Source organism: Salvia hispanica, chromosome 1 (genome assembly GCF_029641045.1).
Source record: "Salvia hispanica isolate PSC_SH4W2 chromosome 1, Shi_PSC_v1, whole genome shotgun sequence".
In the NCBI taxonomy this organism is placed as follows: domain Eukaryota; kingdom Viridiplantae; phylum Streptophyta; class Magnoliopsida; order Lamiales; family Lamiaceae; genus Salvia; species Salvia hispanica.
The window spans coordinates 61478294-61498941 of NC_142692.1; the positions used below are offsets into that span (position 1 = coordinate 61478294).

The window sequence follows — 20648 nt, forward strand, 5'->3', positions numbered from 1 at the left end:
TAGACAAAATATGCAAATAATGGACGTGTAGAGTGACTTTGACATCAAAAACGGACCAAATAATGACCGTAAAACAGTGCAAAATCCGAGCGTATCATTTGGACAGAGTAATTTCTTTTTTGTAAGTAAAAAGTACTCCCTTCGTCCCTTATAATTTGTTACCATTTGACTCGGCGCGGGTTTTAAGAAGTGTAATAGAAAGTGAGTTAAAAAAGTTAGTGACATGTGATCCTACTTTTATATATTAGTTTTATAATAAAATGTGAGTGATATTGAGTTAGTGGAATGTGGGGCTGACTACCAAAAATGGTAAAAGTGAAAGGTGACAATTTTTAGAGACGGACGAAAATGATAATAAGTGATACATTTTCAAGAACGAGGGAGTAACACATTTTCTCAGTTTTACTTTTCCCTCCTCTTACTTTATTCTCTATTTTTTTTTTCTCTCTCCTACTTTATTATCTTTTTATTTAATACATTATCCACATTTTTGTTAATCTCCGTGTCGAAAACAAACGACTCCACTACAATGAAATGGGGGGAGTAATATCTAAGCATATACAAGAGAGATGATAAATCAATAAGTAACTACTCCCTCGCTCCCTTCGCTCCCTCAGTTCCATAGTACCAGAATAATTTTCCTATTTTAGAAAGTTCCAAGTTATTGAGTCGATTCTATTTTTAGCAAAAAGTAATTATCCCTTTTACTTTATTCTCTTTTATCTCTCTTACTTTTTTCACCATCAATTTAACACACTATTCTTAAACTTCGTGCCGAAAAGAAATGTCTCTATTAACAAGGAACGAAAAGAGTAAATAATAGGGATATGGTGGGATACTCGAATCATACATCGTTCGTACTATTTAATTTATTTGTGTTGGAACAGTAGGATTAAAAAAAAAAACCTATTATTGGTTGAGTCATCCAAAATAAGTCTCCATAAGATTAAGTGTTCCATATAATGTCTGTCAGTCCGGATGCTTGACGAATGGACCAAGAGAGAAGGAATTTGCTCGGTATTTAATTAGAAAAATATCGAAATGCAGAAATATCACATTGTATAACATAACATAAATGTGTTCGTGCTAAAGAGAAGCCTGTTTTACCCTCTCTTTCTAGTAGCCCTGCTGAACATGTCCTTAATGTTTTTTGAATCTTTCTCCACTTTTGCCTTCTTAACTTGTTGCCTTGTGGTCCGTGGTGCATTCTTCCCCGTTACGCTGGTCTCCTGAAGGAAGAACAACATTGATCTCAGACTTCCATAAACTTGGATGGATGCAATTAGGAGTTAGCATTGCATATTCGAAACAGCTTGTTTGAGGTGCATGACCGTTGTACCTGTGCCGGAGCAAATGATCCGAGATCATTTCCTGTGGAAGGTGGAAGCACTGCAACATCTTGTGCCTTAGTTAAGTCGTCTACATTTAATCTGCAAAAGGAGCACTTAGAATTTAAAGGTGCAGAGTGTATTTTAACTTGTGTTGTTATAATTTTCATAAATATTCAAGAATTCAAGCTTGCAGTTTTTCTTGGCTGAGAAAAGTGGCGATCTAAAAGAAATACAGTACTTGAGTTTGTTGCAAAGAAGATTTATCCAAGGCTCATCCTTCAGGTACTCCCGCATGATTGACACTGCGTCAAGCACTGCAACGTGAAAAATACTTAATCAGTAACCATTGGTAGGTTTGTTCACAATTACAGCCTCTTCATGCTGAACGAAATTTGGTATGTAAATACAGTAGCATATTTTTGTACAGTGTTATGTTTTGTCTTTGGCTGGGGCAAAAAAACATTAGACATCTAAAGATGGAGCAAACGTTTCAATTACTATATGGCTTGTGGAGATTTCTAGTGGTAGTTCACTAAAAGAACATCAAGGAATTTACATTGCATGGAATGATGTACATACTTCATGCATTTAAATGACATGTAGGGCCAATACAGTTCTTCTTTGACAAATTTCAGGTAAAAAAAGTGTAAATGTATTTAACAGACAACATACATGTATCTTTCTCATCTCGGGCAGCATAATTCTTATCCAATGTCTGTAGTGTCTGCTTCAGTCGTTGCACCTGCATTTGAAACAAATTAGGCTGTCCGGAAACATGAAAAAAAAAAATGGAATACAAGGGTCAGGATATGAAACTGATGTGTGATTTCAGGGCCGATAATGCTCGACTTGGAAAGGAGTCGAAGCTAACCTTATAACATAACCACTTCAATACCTTCATGTCATCAAGCCTGAAAAACTTGCTCGACCCAACTTCTGTTTAAATTGAGAAAGAAATTAACTATTGATCTTAATTAATCCATATTTGTAATGAAATCTACACAGCACCGGCTCCATATCCAGATACTTCTTTGATTGAAGTGTTCTGACTTTGATCTTGTCCAGAAAAACTCAAAACGCACAAAAAAAATATCGCTTGTGTTCAGCATACCTAATGTGTATGCATATTTAATTACTCTCAAACAAAATAGCTAGTAGGCTACCTTTAAGATCACAAACAACTTCCACAGCCTTCTCTGCAACAGATGACAGAGATTGATATCCAGGGAACCCTTGAATATACATAATCTCATCAAGTTGCCTAAACTTCCCCGGTTCATTTCCTTTCTGCATTCATAACAAATTAATAATGATGACTGGGAAGAGAAGCAACACGTCCAGTCAAATCCTTGATTGAAACTATAAATAGGAAGAGGCTAAAAGAATTCACATACAGATTATAGAATATATAACTGATATTTGCAGATATTCAATTACTTCATGAATAACATACAGATTATAGAATATATAACTGATCTTTGCAGACATTCAATATACTTCATGAATAGAGGGATTACAAATCTAAGTAGAAGCATTTGGATCAAATGCTTGTTCACAAGGAACTAGAAGTTTGTTCCGACAGGAGACTACAGTAACAGCAAAAGAAAAAGCAAAAGCAAACCTTCATTCGAGCTTCCTCAAAGACGGGCAAAAGAATAAAAACGGGATCAATGGGAGTGGCAGTATACAAGCGGCCATCTGCATAGGAGCAAAACATAAAAAACTAAACAAGAATCCCATGTAACATGTATAAAGCAACAGCTAAAAAAAGAAAGAGCCTTGTTTCGGTGATTGGGATAAAACGTAGTGCAACCGAATCACTCAAATTCAATATCTTTGGAACATCAGCTGCCAACACTAAATCTTTCTAATGACAGCAAATGCAATCGTTACCTTCACGAACATAATCCCCAATGAACCAAGATCCATAAGATTGCTTAAACCAGTGAAGCTCTTGAAGAACTCCATCAACACAGAGGTAGCACGCTTTATTTCCTGGTTGCACAGCACAATCATCCAAATTGTTAAACTCGAGACTATGCAAAGTAACAGGCTTTAACAAAAAAACAGTTCAACACACCTTTCAATCATTAACGTGAGCAAAAGACATTGCTATTCTAAGAAAATATCCAAACAATTCATACTGTTAAATAAAAGGCAAAACAAAATTCGTTGGAAACTACCTGTTCTAGGATGCCGAAGTGATAAAAATGAACCCTGATGCTTCCCAGTCGTAGAAGGATCTGCACACATACACTTAAGCAAGTTTCTAAGATAATTAACTAGGAGCTTGATTACTTACCAAATTAACAAATGGATGAAAATATAAGCCATACTGCTACCAAAAAACTGTAAGAATAAAAAATATGTTCAAAGACATTAAAAGAGGAAAGGGGAAAAAAACCTTGCGCGATAAGAACTCGAGTTTCATCGACGCCTTCCCACCAAGCCATTTGTAGCCACTGGCACTTGAAAAAATGTCTAAATTAACAATTTATATAAATAAAAATATAACATGATTCCTTTTCGATTAAATCTGTAAATTACGATACTGAATCATTTCAATTTGAAACTAAGCCAAATGAGATTCGTTCGCCGAGCATCTTAGCGACGACAATGGAGTGAAACGATATATCATACCTTAAACGCTGTCGTCGACAAAATTGAAGCAAGTGGTTTCTTCGCGCCAATTTTTATTCCAGAGGAAACTAGGTTCAGTTTGATTTTGAAAACTAAAACCCTAGATTCCAGTCTGTGGAGAGAACACTGCGCGCCATTTTCATTGTACTACTTTTACCCAAGATAACGTGAACTAAGTAGTAGGATAAGTAGTAAGTAGTACTACTCGTCAAATAATAGATAGATGTCACACTTTCTTTTTTTTTTGTCATATAAATGATGTCACATTTTTTTATGAGAAAAGTTCTCTCAAAATATATTATTTTCTCTCTCTATCTAATGCACAAAATAACATCTCTTAAAATTTTGTGTCATTTTCCAAGTATGTCATCTATTATGGGACGAATGGAGTATATACTACTCCCTCCGTATTCAAAAAATAGAAATATTTAAAACGGCATGAGTTTTAATGCACAATTGATAAAGTAAATGAGAAGAATTAGTAATGTGGGGAGGTAAAGAAAATTGAGTTAAGTAAGAGAAATGAAGGAAAAAAATAGTGAAAGTAGAGTCAGTGATGGGATACATGTCCTAAAATAGAAAGATTTCAAAATTTCTATTTTTAAAGAACAGTCCAAAATGGAAATAGTTTCTATTTTTAAAAGCGGAGGGAGTTGCTACATCATAAATAAACTAAATTTTCTTTTTCGTTCATCACACTTCATACATAAATAGTTAATACTCCTTTCGTCCACCATTAGAGTTATTTCTTAGTGACACGGGTTTTAAGAAAAATAATGAAAAAAAAGTTAGTGAATATGAGTCTCACTTATATATATTAATTTTACATAAAATGTAAGTAGAATGTGGAATGTGGAACGCTATTACCATTTATGGTAAAAGTGAACCGAGACTCTTATTCACGGACGGACTAAAATGAAAAAATGGGACTCCTATTCGCGGATAGGGGGAGTATCGATTTGTGGAAATTTTTCCCATGCTCACTTTATTATTTATGAATTATTATCGTCCATTATATTATTTCAACTATTTTTCTACTTCTCTCTTACTTTACCAATTACTCCCTCCGTTCGCTATTAGGAGTCTCATTTCTTGACGGCATGAATTTTAAAAAATGTTAAGAAAAGTAGATGGAAAAAAGTTAGTGGAATAGGGGGTCCCACTAGTATTTATTAGTTTTAAATAAAATATGAGTAGAATGAGTTAGTGGAAGGTGAGACCCTATTACCATTTATGGTAAAAGTGAACCGGGACTCCTATTCGCGGACGGACTAAATTGACAAAATGGGACTCCTATTCACGGACTAAATTGGCAAAAACGGGATTCCTATTCGTAGACGGAGGAAGTATTCATTAAAACTCATGTAAACCCTTAATTAGGAGAGTATATTTCTATGGGCGAATGGAGTATATAATTATAGAGTAGTATATTATAAGTTTATAACCAAATACCGAAAAACATTGTATATCAAAAATTCAATATTTTAAGATTTTTATGTGGGTATTTTCGTTCTTAAAAAATAGACAATATTTGAGACAACAGAGTTCAAATTTACAATTGGTAAAGTAAATAAGAAGTAGAAAGAAAAAGTTATTAGAGTTTTATCAGTGGCGAATGAGACCCGCCTCTTTTGAGAGAAATTTTTTCCTAAATACAATTATTCTATTCATAATAAACTTTTTAAAAAATGACAAATGTAATTTATTTTTAAAGGACGGAGGATATATTAATTTATGAACTATTTTCACAAGGCGTGTTTGTAATAATATTTAAAAAAATAGTCTTATTCTGCTACTTTAGGATATCCATAAAAAATATTTTTATTTCTAAAAATAAAAATTTATTAAATACTTTATCATTTTTTTTCTCTTATATCTATCTCATACTTTATCTATATTTTTTCTCCTTAATTTTTTTACTTTATTAATTTTTAATTAAAATTTATGTTGTTCATAAGTAAGATTAATTTTTTATAAATGGAGGAAGTATTAGTAATTAGCCAATTTGCAGGAAATTGGAATAATCAATACTACTAGTAATAAATTAATACTGTACAAAGTATTAGTAATTAGCCAATTTGCAGGAAATTGGAATAATCAATACTACTAGTAATAAATTAATACTGTACATATCCAAAGCCGTCTCACTCTCCATTTCATCTTCCCGATTCATCTCTCTCTCTCTCTCTCTAATCTCTATCTACAGAAAGAAGCACACGCAGCCATGTCAGCACATACCCTTAACCTCTGCGGAGTTCTCTCCGAGACCAAACGCATCATCAACGCCCATTCCCGCCATTTTTTGGCTCTTTCTGTTCTCTTCCTCCTCCCTCTCTCCTTCTCTCTCGTCGTCTTCCCTTCCCTCTCCCACTCCCCTTCCCCCCTCTCTCACTACCACCGCTCCCTCTTCTTCTTCTCCTCCCCCGATCTCCCACCCATCGCCACGTCCGACCTCCTCCTCGCATCTCTCTACGCTCTCTTCACCGTCTTCTTCTCACTCTTCGCCACCGCCTCGATCACCCACAGCACCTTCCACGGCTTCTACGGCAGGCCGGTGAAGTTTATCTCCTCAATTAAGTATGTGCTGACATCGTTTCTACCCCTAATTGGGACCCTAATTATCAGCATCTTCATTTTAGGGTTAATCGCCCTCGGATTTGGGGGTTTCACTGTGTTGCTGTACAATGCCCTAGCCCTAATTGGGGTTGAAATTGACTACACCAATAATGTGTATCTCATGACTTTTGTTGCCTTGAACACTGTTCTGCTTTTCGGGGTGCTGATTTACTTGCAGGTGGAGTGGTGTCTGTTGTTTGTGGTCGTCGTCGTAGAGTCGAAATGGGGGTTTGCAGCGATGAGGAGGAGCGCGTGCCTGGTGAGAGGGATGAGAGGGGTGGCGTTTGGGTTGATTCTGCTGTTTCAATCGCTGGTTGGCTTGTTGGGCTTGCTGTGCTCGACTGTCGTCCCCAGTGCGGGCGGATTGAGCATTAGGGATTGGATTAGCTGGGCATTTGTGTTTCAGGCCGTCGTATACACGGGATTTATGACGATTCTGATGCTATACAGTGTGGCGGCTACTGCTGTGCTGTTTATGTATTGCAAGGCTTTGCAGGGGGAGCTTGCGTTTGAGATTGCCGAGGAATTTGCACAGGAGTATATCCGGCTGCCGTTCGATGATGGCAAGCTTTCCCATGTTGTCTACGTCGTGTAGCTCACCTATGCCAGGTGAAATTTTGTTGTCTATGCTTTTGGTTTTAGGGATGTATCTTGTGCAGGGATACTTAAGTCTTTAGTTTTATGCATTGCTTGATAAAAACATCCTTCTTTTTGAATGATTGCCTTTATTTGAAGTTTCTCACTCTGTTTGTTAGACTTGAGATGGCAATGGATCTTTGTGACAAATAGGAATGCTACATGGTGTTTAGCTAAGCTTATTTTACATAGCTATCTTATCTAAGGGTATAAGATTAGTGTATTAGGAGTTAATAAGTAGTAAAGATGAGGTAAATGTGTATATTTAGTTATGGGTCAGATGCTGACTCACCGGCGTCATCTGCTGCCATCTCTGTCTAGTGCAAAAGATACCTACTCAAAGTGTAGTTTGTATTCTATCTTTTCAAAAATTATGTAGAGGTAGAAAAACGTATAAGCAATAAAATACCGGAAGCTCCTTGCTTAAAACTGACAATATACTAGTTTTTTACTTTTTTCCATTTAAAATTCTATTGCTTCTTTCACGTAGTTAATCATATTCCATATAAAATTAAATTTAAAAAATTAAAGTATAATCATTTCTTTACAAAATCCGTGATTATAGAAATATCTGAGTAATCTGTGATGTTCAACACTAATAAATTTGTCATTTCTTTTAGTAAAAGAAGCTGTGACTTGTTATATAATGTTACTAGTTGCAGTATTTGACTATGAGAGTGCTTATAACTAGTGGCGGACGCAGAAATTTGTCAGGGTAGGGGCTATATATTCAAATTTTGTACAGGATAATAATTTCCTTATACCTTTTTATTTAGGTAGGGGCTTTTGCACATTAATTCACACAAATTACTAACAAAATTATAATATAATACAACTAGAAAAGTAAAAAAAAAAAAAAATTGGGGAAGGGCTTAAGCCCTCCCTCATGTCTATGTGTGTCCGCCAATGCTTATAACTGTTGAAACCTTATATGAAATGCTAATAGTGAACATGAAACCAATAAGTAAACTTCATAATCATATTAGTCCTTACCCCTCATATCATATTGTTCAGATTGATTGTCCACAATTTCACATAGTTTACATCCATACGCCCTTGTTCATAATTTACGACTTCAACTCAGACAGTAGTCTTCCCTAAGCTAGATATCAGACATATCATTGGCATAAACCTCATTGGATTTCCATGTTAGCTTACTGCAATTTTACTTTGATTGGGTTCTTGTTTATCTTGCAAAAGCTATGAGGTCTTATCTATGCAGATTTTCCTTTTGGAACTCGTATGATTTGCTCTCTACAAAAACATGATATTTGATGAAACATTTCAAGATCCTATGTTGTCATGTGATACTATATCTTTATATATGCTGGCAGTTGGATAATGCACACAAAGAGAGAGTGATGATGATGTATAAAGTATATGAAGTTAATAGAACCTGTGTAGAACATCTCTACTGATTCTAGAGCCTGTCAACTGTCATCTTGAAGCTATGCCGATCAAGTATCACGGGTCACAGTCGAGCTGAAAATGTGTGTTGCATGAGGGATGCCTTGGCTTGGTTCAGTATTGTTAGAAGCAGTACTTCTGTGTTTAAATCTCTTTTGTCATGTACATTCCAGATCTTATAATGTTCTTTCAAACTCAACATTTTTCTTACTTCAATCTTTTCTTATCAATATGTACATTTTGTATCTTTTCTCATTTACCTTTGTGGTGGTGACGTGTCGAATTTTTGGCAGAGAGAAAACAGCCTTAATAACTTCATAGGTTAATTTCATAAATGGTAATCAAACTATAAAGCTTGTATCAAATTGATTATTAAAATTTAATTTGTATCACAATGAGGACTAAACCTTATACTTCTATATATGTGTTTTAATTTAATCATTTAACTCCACGTAACAATTAAAATGACACCTACCATTTTTTATTGGACATTTCTTCTATATGAGATGACGTTAAGTCAGATTTTAGTTTTCCGATTTCTAGAAAATATGATTTTCCGATTTCCGATTTTACAGTGACTGGAATACTAAATTAACACTCGAGGAAGTTGGGAATCTTGTGAGAAACAGTCAACAATTTTGCACCAAAAAAGAATTTATAGTTTTGATATGGCAAGGTTCAATAAACCTTTCCCTATTGCTCACACAAAGTTTCACAATGCGTAAATACAGTATAAATAATTTACAAAAAGAATGCATGTATCAGTTCCATTACTATCACTCTTGCCTGTCGATCAAAATGTACAAAAACTCGGATTCAAAGCTCACAATTTCGTGTATCTTTTGTATAATGTGGGGTTTTTATTGCACCTTTGTGAATGTAGCCCATATTCCAATAATGGCTCAAGCATATAGCACAATGTGTTTCATCAAAACCATGTCTCGTAGTCATAGACCTGCGTGGTATGCATTTCGTCCGCAGCTTAAACTGCTTCTGGTGAGAGCTAAGTTATCTCTTCTTCCTTGAACCGTAGAAGGGCAATAGATTGTTGCTCATTTCCATATTCGACTCCTCCACTAGCAGCTGGTCGGTTGGCTATTGGGTTGTGAGGTCTGAACTGTGTAGCAGCCGCATTGGCATTGCTGTGGCTGCTGTTCTTAGCAGCTGGTAAACTGTGGTTATGCTTCCCTTCGTACGTAGTTATTACATCTTTCGGGTCACTTGCAGCCCTTTCTACATGCTTACGGACATTGCAGTCAGCAGTCGTGCACTTGTAGTAGCTTCTGCATAGACACAACAAGCAATGGGATTTTTGAGAAACTATATGAGTTACTAAAAAAATACAGTCCCACAAAAGTAGTCCACTTCCATTCTTGATAAGTTTTTCTCTCTTATGATGTGGGTCCCATTATCTACTAACAATACTCCAATCACCATTTCTTCCTATCACTGTCATACTTTACCAATTTGGCATAAAAACTCATGTCATCCCCAAAGTCCCTATTTTTATGGGACGTAGGGACTATATTCACAATATAAGAAAAAAGGCATATCACCTTGGGTGAGGGTTTCCTTTAACAACCTTCTGCCCATATTTTCTCCACCTATAACCGTCATCTAAGAGGTCAACTTCACTAGTCGTCTGAATAATGATCCTAGGCTCAGTGCGATGGGAAGAGTTTGTTTGCTCGGGATCCTGGACCTCAACAATCCTGCTAATATTTCAGCGCATCAGAAATTCATTACTACTGCGTAGCTGTCTCACAGAAATTAATGTACCTTCTTTTTGATTCGGGGTCATCCTCATTTCCATCATCAACTCTAATTCCAACAGCCGCCACATCCTCGCTGTCACTTGATCCAGATACTTGTTCGGGAGTAAGTTGTCTCGACCCCTCATTGGGCTTGCTCAGGCTTTGAGCACTGAATTCAGAGTTTCCATGTGTTCCATATGCGGTTCTAGTGTCTATTGGGCGTTGAGGATGGTTGTGTTGACCTTTGTATATGATTTCGGTTATTTGACCATCGTGAGAGCGTTCTACTTTCTTCTTTACTGGACAGCTTGGATGAGTGCATTTATAGTAGCTTCTAGGGAATTCACTTCCCTTAACTGGCTTCTGGCCATATTTCCGCCAATTGAACCCATCATCAGTTGGCTTATCAACAGCCAAGTTAGCAGATTGAGAAAAATCAGATGACTCTGAGATAGTCATTGTATCGGGTAAAGGCGGAGACATATTCTGAAAGGAAGGAAGAGGTATAGGTAGCATAGGAGCAGATGGGTTCTGAAATTGCATCTGAGCTTGATCAGTAATCTGGGCTAGTTGATGCGACAATCCAAAATGGCCCTATTTCAAGGAAAGAGAACAAGCACATTTATTAAGAAAATGCAAAACTGCTTCCAGGTCTCTCGAGAAACTGCTCTATGTTTTAAAGTTTTGCAAAACTAGAAGAAAAATCTGAACCCACATTTCAATTACAAGGAAAGAGTAAGTTTGATCTAGTGGATAGAGCTCTAGGACCACTGCTGGATCAATTCCTAGGAACCACATGTACAAGTACTAAACAATCGCTCAATTTTTATCATCGTATTAAGCTGGAGGATAAACATATATCTACATCAAGGATGGATACGAGACCAGCAAAAAGGTGATGCAACTTGTACCATAGTTGGAGATACAGAATCAAGACATTTTCCAGTGCTGTGCTATCTCTTGCATCACCGCAAGCTAAACACAAATTGAAATACATATACTAAAACTAATTACTGTTACCCTCTCATCAGACATAAAAAGGTGTCTAACATTATACCAGCCAGCATATTTCAATCAACACCATCAAAAGGTTATGGACTCAGCACCTCAACTAACCATCCTTGTAGTCATGTTTAGGATACAAGAAGACTTACTCAAACTAAACCTTTTGAACATATAGGTTTCCTTGTATAATATCTTAGATAGCAGCATAATCTATTCAAAGCACATCACATACTAATATTCTACTATATGGCTAATGATTAGCCCAACTGTATTAAATCGTAAAACAAAACAAAACCCCACTAAATAGTAGCTATATTTCCCGTGTTTCACCATGATATTGTCCTTTTCTCCCATAAATCAGAATGTGACCAAACACATTCAAGTTTAGTGTTATCCAGTGCATCTCTTACTAACAAGTAACACTTCATGCTCCTCAATTCAATACAAACAAAATGTCCTGTCCCAGGAAACACAGCATAACTGGAGACACCCTAAATAAGGTCAAGACTAAAACAAGCGTGCAGCGTTGACATGGAAGCATGAAAAATATATACATTGTTGCCATCACGAGAATCGATCGTGAGTCATGACATTCCACTACACCGCCCTTTTTTCACATCAAATACCTCTTTAGTTATAAGATTGAGTCTAACAATACACACCAAAACTCTCATCAACTAAATTATTCTATCGTAGACTATTTAGATACTCTTGCATCAATCAACTTCTATATGCATCAACATCAAATTAGACAACTGATCTCACACTGATCAAGAAATCAAATTAGACAACTGATCTCACTCACAGTGATCAAGGAATGAAATTACACAACTGATCTCACATTGATCAAGAAATCAAATTAGACAGCTGATCTTGATTAAACAGTCTCACAAACGCTCATAGTCTATAATAAAATGATTGAAATACACAACCAAACGAAATCAGGCACACAAACGCATTTATTAGATTCAATAACTGACGCAACGACTAAGCGTACAAAGAGAAAGTGAAATAAAAAAGGCTCGATCAATTACCTGCGATGAAATGGAATCCGTCGAATTGAGCAAGCTCGCCGGCGGAAGAGGGAACGCCCCTGGCAGATGTGTCACGCCAAGATCGGCCGGCCTATTCTGCTGAAACCTAAACTCGCCGCTTATATCCGCCGGAGACGGCATGGCGCCGGCGAGGAGCTGAGAGAAGGAGCGGCTGTCATTGTCGGGGTCGTTATCGGCGAAGAAGCTGGATACCAAGTTCATCGGTCCGGGGCTGGCGCCCGAGCCGGCGGTGAAGAGAGCCTCGAAGGAAGTTCTCGGCGGCAGAGTGATCGACGGCGGAGGTTTAGACGACGACTGTGGAAGCTCATTCTCAGCCATTTGATTAAGCCTCCCTTTGACTTTCCAGTTTGTTTTGGGTGTTTAAATCCTCTTTGATTATATAAACTCTCAAAGTCGTCGTTTTGCTTTTTACATTACTTATATGGAAAAGATATGTTATTGTTACGTGAGCACCACACTCGTTTGACACATGTTTAGCGTTATTTGTTTCGATTGATTTATTTAGTTTGTATTTATTAATACATTAAAAAATATTATTGCAATTTTTAATTTCACAAACTTCATAAAAGAACAACGCTAACATAAGAGTGGTACTCAAAATAACATTTTTAAATGTATTAGAATCTAAATAAAGAGATAAATCGAAATGAACAATGCTAAACATGTGTAAAATGAGAGTAATGCTCACGTGGCCCTAAAATATGTAGCATATCATTCCTAATTCCTAATTCCTATGTAACACCATTCTCTAATTGCCATTATCTATTTAAATGTATTAAAAATGACTATTATTGAAAATTTTGTTTTATAATTATGCGATAGACGGAAAACTGCTCCTTAGAATTTGACTAATTGATCAGTTAGATTTAGGCCATCTCCAACCATTTACGCTAAACTCAAACCCATTTTTGAGTATGCGTCACACTAAAAAGTTGTTTTACTCCAACTATTTACACCATATTTAAGTTTTACACCATTTTTTAGTATTTGGCTAACAAAATTTTGGAGTAAACACCATATTTGGTATTATTCCATTGAAAACCCCAAAAATAGGTTGAGTTTGGTGCATGGTTGGAGAAATTATCTACACCAAAAATGAGTTTTGGTGTATGATTGGAGATGGTCTAATTAGCTAGCGAAGAATAATCTTATTCTAGTTTAAGCCACTCAATACTTTTCAAAATACTAAAATTTAAAATTTAAAATTTTGCAATTATTTGTACGTTTGTTTTTATGATGAACTAGTATCCACCCACGTGCGATGCACGATCCAAACATTTTTCATAAACGAATAATAAGAAGAAAGAATCAAAACCCCAAATATGACAACAAAAGGGACTTCTCGTATTATACTCCGTTCATCCCACTCGAGATATGTATAAATAGATATGCATGCAATGATAATTTTGCGACTCAAGATATGCATAAATAGATATGTAATGTATGTAACAATAATTTTGCCTTATACAAAATAATGAGAAAATAAGTATGTTTCACAAATATTACGACACACTAACATGGTTTGTGTTAATAAACTTGAAAATAAATTAAAAGAATATATATATCAATTTTGAAAAAGTTGAATTATAATAAAAATAAAATATTAGTATAAAACAACATTCACATAAAGATATAAAAAGTGAGTTATCAATATAATAATAGGTCACTAATAAAAGAGAGAAAATATAAACTATAGTTTAATTTAATTATCTATTCACTGCAATTGTATACTGTGGTTATCAAATTGATAGTTTCATATTCATTTAAAGTATATTACAGTTAGATTATAACCGCAAACATCCATACAGTTACAATTATATAACTTTTGATCATTTCCCTCATTTTAGTTGCTTATGCAAATTATTAAAATTCCAACATATATTATTATTATTTTATTTATTATTATACGATGCACAATTCTTTCATCATAAAAATATCTTATTAAATTTTCAAAAATACTCTCTCCATCCTTCATTAATTATCCACTTTTACGTTTACCATAAATGATATGTAGCTCTCACATGTTATTATATATGGGGAGTACAATATATTTGTAAAATGGAAAAATAACTCCGACCGTGAGACTAAAAAATAAAGCATATTTACATCACACAAAACAAAAAAACCTAAAGAATGCGTAATTACCACTTCTCATAATGAGATTTAAGATTTGTTTATCAAAAGCTATAATTTAAGATTGGACTGGTGAGACACTTCCTAGTCGAACTTCATTTCATTGCAATATAGTGACCCTATACACTAAAAACCCAAACCTTGAAACCTAAATCCTAAACCCTTAAATTTAAAATATACTCATCATGACCAACAAATGAGCCAAATATCAATAAAATTCTCACTCCGTCCCAGTTCAATTTTATTTTATTGATCACTTATTCTACACCGGGTCGGTCTACTTGATAATCCTTGTTGATATTAAAGGTTTTTTTTACCTAAATCTTGGTTGTAAATCTGTTTATATGCTCATATCAAGAAAGTTCTTTACAATCTTATGATGAAATATCCCGAAATAGAAAAATGACTCGACTATTATAAAAGTGAGGGTGTACTACATTGAAGATATATTAATAACATACTTACATCTTTTACACTGAAGATATATTAATTATAACCTAACGAAGACCACAGATAAGTAGTCGCATAAATTTGAGAGAAAACTATTCTACCAAAAACGTGTATTCGCCAAAAGAAAGAGAAATCGAGATAAATAAATAATTTCCTAAAAATTTATGTATTGGATCGACATTTTCAGCATTTGGAAATGTTCACAATGCCCTCACAATCGAAAATCATCAACCTTTGCCCAGTTTCCAGTCCTCTCAACCAATTTGCCTTTGCCAGATACTCCTCTATTGGTGGATACATCAAAGGTCGTTACCAAATAGAAACACAGGTGACTGTTAAAAAAATAGAAACACACATGACTGTTAATAAAATATAAAAATCGGAGCACAAACATTTCCTTAAATCACCTTGGCCTGCATCGGAAAAGTAGCAGACGACAAAAATCTGCCACTTCAAGCTTTCGACTCCTAAACAGTAAAACAGATCATGTTGGGACAATGAGATGTTGAACTACTTTAGGAAAAACATATTCTTTATGCAAAACGGATTAAAAGTGTAGAAATCATGCATAGAGAAAGATGTTTACTTCAAAGTGTACGTCTAGTAATAGTAATAGTAATAAATTGTACTTTTAAAATTCAACTCTTACAACAAACATGGAAGGGTTTCTGGAAGCAAACACATGCACAAACCAAACGCCATTGTTGTCATCAATTATAGTATGCTCCTCACCCGAAGATAGAAGCGTTATTATATCCTAATCTGATGTGAGGCCAGCACGAACACACACCCTTCCACTCCCTCGATCAAAAACGAACCTGTCACTTCCTCCCCAACATAAACCTTTCAGTTCACCACATTATCCACAAACAACGCCCTCAAACAACCAATCCACTCACCTCACAATCTATCAAATTCGACATCCACCTTATCACCTCGCATGTACTGAGTCGATCAATGAAACTTTCATTATAAATTGTTTTCCAAAAACCTTTTCACTTTCCCTCCTTTAAAACCATTTACTTCCTCAATTATGACATAAACAAAAAACTTTTACACTTCTTGGAGGGACTAATCAACCGTTTCTAAACTTTTTTAATGTGTTTTTTTTTTCTAAATGACATTTTATATTTTTATAAATATTGAGGAGTTGTGTTTCTTATTGTGCTCCCCGTAACAGAGCTCTAAGAAAAAGAGAATTCGGAAGGGTTATTAACTTTTCTGTAACGGCTAAAAAACTTCACTTTTACTATATTAAAATTAAAATCATTTAGGAATGTTTAGGTTTGACGGCCACTTTTAATGAAATGAAATGGCTAGGTATTGTATTTGTTGTTTGTAAACGTTCAGTAATGAATATTAAGAGTCGCTTGTAAATGTTTGGGTTCATTTTTAATTATTATGTACAATAATAATGAGAATTCATGTTTTGTAATTAATATCCATGCATCGACAGAATCCAAAACAATATTGGAATGCAATAATAAAATTATAATTTTTCAACTAAAATGACATTTCCATAAATGCCCTCAAAACTCTCTTTTTATATATGTATAGATTCGCAATGATGTTGCAACCATACTTATATACATAGACAAAATTGTGGTGGCGCATAACTGTGTCGTGTGGTTTTTCTAGAAACGATGGTGAGATAATTGCAAAATTTGATTATCAAATAAATGTGGGTCTTATCAGAAAAACGACATATTGAATAATTGTGTAATTCTCAAACATGGTCATTTATCATTCTATCTCTTATTAATTAGTACAAATTCTGTAATACATTAACCATTTTCTTTCTTCCCTCCACCAATAAGTATCCCATTTTGTCATTTTCATCCGTCCAGCAATAAATGTCTCATTTGTCTTTTTACTACTTTTGATAATGAAATGTCTCATTTGTTTTTTACTACTTTTGATAATGAATCTCATATTTCACTAACTTTACTTCACTCACATTCCAAGGTAAAACTAATATTTAAAAATAAGACTCGCCTTCTACTAATATTTTCAACTCATTTTCTACTACATTTTTTAAAACTCGTATTCGGTCAAAGTTGACCTTGTATTGGTGGACGAAGAAGTACTAATTAACAAACTTTACATGAAAATTCGTCTCATATTATGTTTTGTGGACGAAAGCAAGTGGAATATAAGACAATGAGTATACTCTGGGAAGATGGGCGCACGAGCACGACCACGTAAGTTCCACACATAAATTGTCACTAAAGTTAGTACAAAAGAATTATTAAAATTAGATACAATAGTAGCTACTTATCTTTTGCAATTTGATTCATCCTCAATTTTTCTTACTAATTCTTCAAGCCTCTTAGCAATAAATTCTTTAAAAACTTTGACAGCCTATCACAATTTTGGCACTAACTTTGAAATAAAAAAAGAACTCAAAGAGTGTTGTAGGTAAAAGACACCTCAACCCAACAAAGTTTGCTCAATTTAATCCGGAATAGATTTTAAGAAATTATATGAATTTATATTAAATAGAATAATGGATGTGTAATATGGTATAAGAGTCTCACACCGAATAGATTGAAGAGTGTATTTAATGTTTATTTTTAGTAATATTCCAAATGGGACGAACAAAATAGTAAAATAGAACAATTGGAAGTACTTGGGTAACAAAATTTTAAATAAATAGAGAACGTAAGAATAGAAAGTAATCCGAATACAAGCCATATTCTAAGCGAAACTTTCCGGTCTCGACAAACATTGCAAGTCATAAAAATTTTACAAATCTTGTCAGATTGATAAAAAGTTAGACAACCAATCCAATTATGGTAACATAGTATTTTACTATAAGAAAATAATGACGAAATCTCACCACATAAGAGTTATTCATTCTCGCCCAACAGATAAATTCACACAAAGTTAAAGCATTCAGAAGCAAATAAAGATCAGATTCAAAGTCAAGTAATTCAGACAAACTTAAAGCATTCAGAAGTAAATAATATTCAGATTGGGTATTCAAAAAGTTATACCAATTGATGGCACATTCCAACTTTCATAACAATAAAATACAATCAAATGTAAACCACAATAATGAGACCGAGCAACAAAAACATAATTTAAACCAGAGATGGAAGTTTTTTATAGTAGAGGATGTTACCGTCATTCAGTCATTACAACACGAATACGACGGCCTCTTTCATCCCTTCTCTAATCTATTACTTTCACGACTTCCAGTTTAAAGTTCAAAACCACATCCAAGGAAGTTACTTAGGACCAATATCCTTGAGGGCACAGATCTGCTCCTCTCCCATGGCTGACATAACACTCACAACCAGATCTTTTCCCTCAGCAAAGCCATCCTTGATCTAGGATTTCAATAAAACATCAAATGTTAATATATTGATAAAATAAACATTTACATACATGAATATGTATCAGGATAGAAGCTAACCTGAGTTAGCAGAGCATCATCAGTTGGAAGTCTGAGGTCATCTTTAGTGTTGCCATTATCAGTCAACAAACTCACCTAAATATATATTTCCATCATGCATTATGCCATAAGCTAAGCAAAGAAAACACAAAGATTGTACTAGTATATACAGAAATGAAGAACGACTTACAAATCCATCCTCAGAAATGTCAATGAGCTGGTAGTCAGTACGGTTGACGTGTGGAACCTGTCAATCAGTTAAAATCATGTTAGTCCTTGTGTTACCATATATAAATTGCATTGAGAGATATATTGTTCACATTGCCAGTAGAGAAGAACATAGAAAATATACTTACATCACAATTGTGGGAAGATGGGACAATATCTTCAAGCTTCTTTGCAGTGAAAATATCAATAGCAACAAAGTGACATTTGGCGTGACCGTGCTTTCCAGTTTTGGAGGTCGAGACTTCAACAACCTGAAAAAAGCTCATTCCAGTCAATTATTGTATGAACCACAGTGAATAAGTAATTCTATAAAATAAAACTTTCAAACTTTCCAAATCCTATAAGAAACTTCTCCTATCAATCACCATATTAACAACATTATACAAAACAATTAGCACTGTGTTGTTATCAAGGCATCAGCTAAATAAAAAATGTAAAACCTAAAAATTTGATGCTAAATCTAGTGATCTGGATGTAAACAATCAAAAACCGCCAAAGCTATCATTCCAGTGATTCAATTTCTTTGAGCACATTATTTTTTTACATAATCTAATATTGGTAGCAGGCAAACATGGCATAATTAGATTAATTGTGATCAATCTGGATGTAAACAATCAAAAACCGCCAAAGCTAACATTCCAGTGATTCAATTTCTTTGAGCACATTATTTTTTTACATAATCTAATATTGGTAGCAGGCAAACAGGGCATAATTAGATTAATTGTTATCATACTGGAAAAGGAGAAGTAATACTCCAATGAATCTAAATCGTATACAAAACAACTGAAGCAGATAGAATTTTCAATATAAGCAAACAAAGTAACAATAAATCGGATAATCGTCTTAACGATCAGAACCACAAATTAAGCACGCGAACAGCTCAAACAGAATTAACTACGTTTCAGATCTCGAAACAAATCAACTAATAGCGACTCAATTGAAATCAAATACTCCATAAAATCCGTGAGATGAATGATCTAATTGAATCAAACCTTGCAAGGACGGCCTTTGATAACAATGTATCCGTTCTTACGGATAGTCCCGGCCTGCTGGGGATAAGTTTTGGAAGCTCCGGCGTCGGCCTTGGACTCGAACTGATGCTCCTCGTCAGACATATTCACACAGATGATGAATAACCTAGATAGAGAATTGATGGAGTGAGAGAAGCAAGAGGGGCGACTGAGTTAGGTTGCCGTTTTTATAGGGAGTGCTTTGCGTAGAAGAGGGAGATTTTAGGGTTTTTATGATTAGGATATACAAGCTTGGTGTCTGGCCGTTGGATTAAATCTGTTTATGGATGAGATTATATTTGGTTGTTATTTCAAAGAAATCAAAATACTGCTCCTTCGATATCTTAAAAATCAAAATTATTCTTTTTAATCCATTTTTTAAATATATAAATTCTCTATTTAGAAAATAGAAACACTATTTTTTTTTCATCTCTCTTATTTTACCAATTTTATATTAAAACTTGTAGCATTTCCAAAGATACTATTTTTAGAAAACAGATAGCGAGTTTGAATGATTTATGATAATACAAGCGTGCCTAAATAATTATACTACTCCTCTAGTAACTAAGTTGGAGCGTTTTTATAACACAAAATTTAATGTTAAATACACATTAAATGAATAAAAAATCAAATATGAGTGATACTTGTTTAGGAGAGATAAAAAAGAGTAAGGTACGAGAGTGAACAGAATAAGAATAATTAGATGTTTTGTGTTTATAAAAAAATAAATATGACTCAACTTAGTCTTTTCAATTTCGGTATCAACTTTGGATTTTAAATGATTGGTATTCAAACAATAAAAAATACTCTCTCTATCCCTTTATAATAGAGATGTTTCATTTAAAATATAAAATTAAGAAAATTGTATTAAGCGAGTTAAGTAAAAAATGATAAAGTAGAAAAAATGATGAAGCAGAGAGATGGTATATCTCAGATTCTAATAAAGTTGTTAACGCATCAGTCAAGGATGAATCTCCAAAGGTGCA

The 20648-nt window shown here is 34.5% G+C and overlaps 4 protein-coding genes across 8 annotated transcripts; 1 reads left to right on the forward strand and 3 right to left on the reverse strand.

Moving 5' to 3' along the window:
• Positions 1–1002: 1002 nt before the first annotated feature.
• On the reverse strand, positions 1003–4132 carry LOC125223239 (ribonuclease H2 subunit B). 4 transcript variants are annotated; one of them, XM_048126287.2, is made up of 11 exons: positions 3972–4132; positions 3736–3793; positions 3515–3574; positions 3225–3326; positions 2953–3029; positions 2495–2618; positions 2203–2267; positions 2004–2073; positions 1570–1645; positions 1340–1430; positions 1003–1229 (listed from the first exon to the last, which is right to left on the reverse strand). In XM_048126287.2, the coding sequence occupies exons 2-11, from the start codon at positions 3782–3784 to the stop codon at positions 1104–1106; spliced, it is 840 nt and encodes a 279-aa protein (XP_047982244.1). In that variant the 5' UTR covers positions 3785–3793; positions 3972–4132; the 3' UTR covers positions 1003–1103. The 4 variants fall into 4 exon arrangements, with proteins under 4 accessions (XP_047982244.1, XP_047982247.1, XP_047982243.1 ...); XM_048126290.2 differs by having other exon boundaries at positions 3515–3587; XM_048126286.2 differs by having other exon boundaries at positions 3736–3799.
• A 1978-nt stretch (positions 4133–6110) lies between these two features.
• LOC125222842 (uncharacterized) lies at positions 6111–8860 on the forward strand. Its single transcript, XM_048125683.2, has 2 exons — positions 6111–7196; positions 8558–8860. Exon 1 carries the CDS (start codon positions 6196–6198, stop codon positions 7180–7182), a length of 987 nt encoding a protein of 328 aa, XP_047981640.1. The 5' UTR covers positions 6111–6195; the 3' UTR covers positions 7183–7196; positions 8558–8860.
• Positions 8861–9266: 406 nt separating this feature from the next.
• Positions 9267–12820, reverse strand: LOC125221700 (putative WRKY transcription factor 4). Of its 2 annotated transcripts, none has more exons than XM_048123911.2 (4): positions 12424–12820; positions 10410–10978; positions 10187–10342; positions 9267–9913 (listed from the first exon to the last, which is right to left on the reverse strand). In XM_048123911.2, exons 1-4 carry the CDS (start codon positions 12760–12762, stop codon positions 9634–9636), a joined length of 1344 nt encoding a protein of 447 aa, XP_047979868.1. In that variant the 5' UTR covers positions 12763–12820; the 3' UTR covers positions 9267–9633. The 2 variants fall into 2 exon arrangements, with proteins under 2 accessions (XP_047979868.1, XP_047979867.1); XM_048123910.2 differs by having other exon boundaries at positions 10187–10345.
• Positions 12821–17970: 5150 nt separating this feature from the next.
• LOC125221702 (eukaryotic translation initiation factor 5A-2) lies at positions 17971–19854 on the reverse strand. The gene is made up of 5 exons (XM_048123912.2): positions 19645–19854; positions 18781–18903; positions 18615–18671; positions 18446–18520; positions 17971–18359 (listed from the first exon to the last, which is right to left on the reverse strand). Exons 1-5 carry the CDS (start codon positions 19765–19767, stop codon positions 18258–18260), a joined length of 480 nt encoding a protein of 159 aa, XP_047979869.1. The 5' UTR covers positions 19768–19854; the 3' UTR covers positions 17971–18257.
• Positions 19855–20648: the final 794 nt, after the last annotated feature.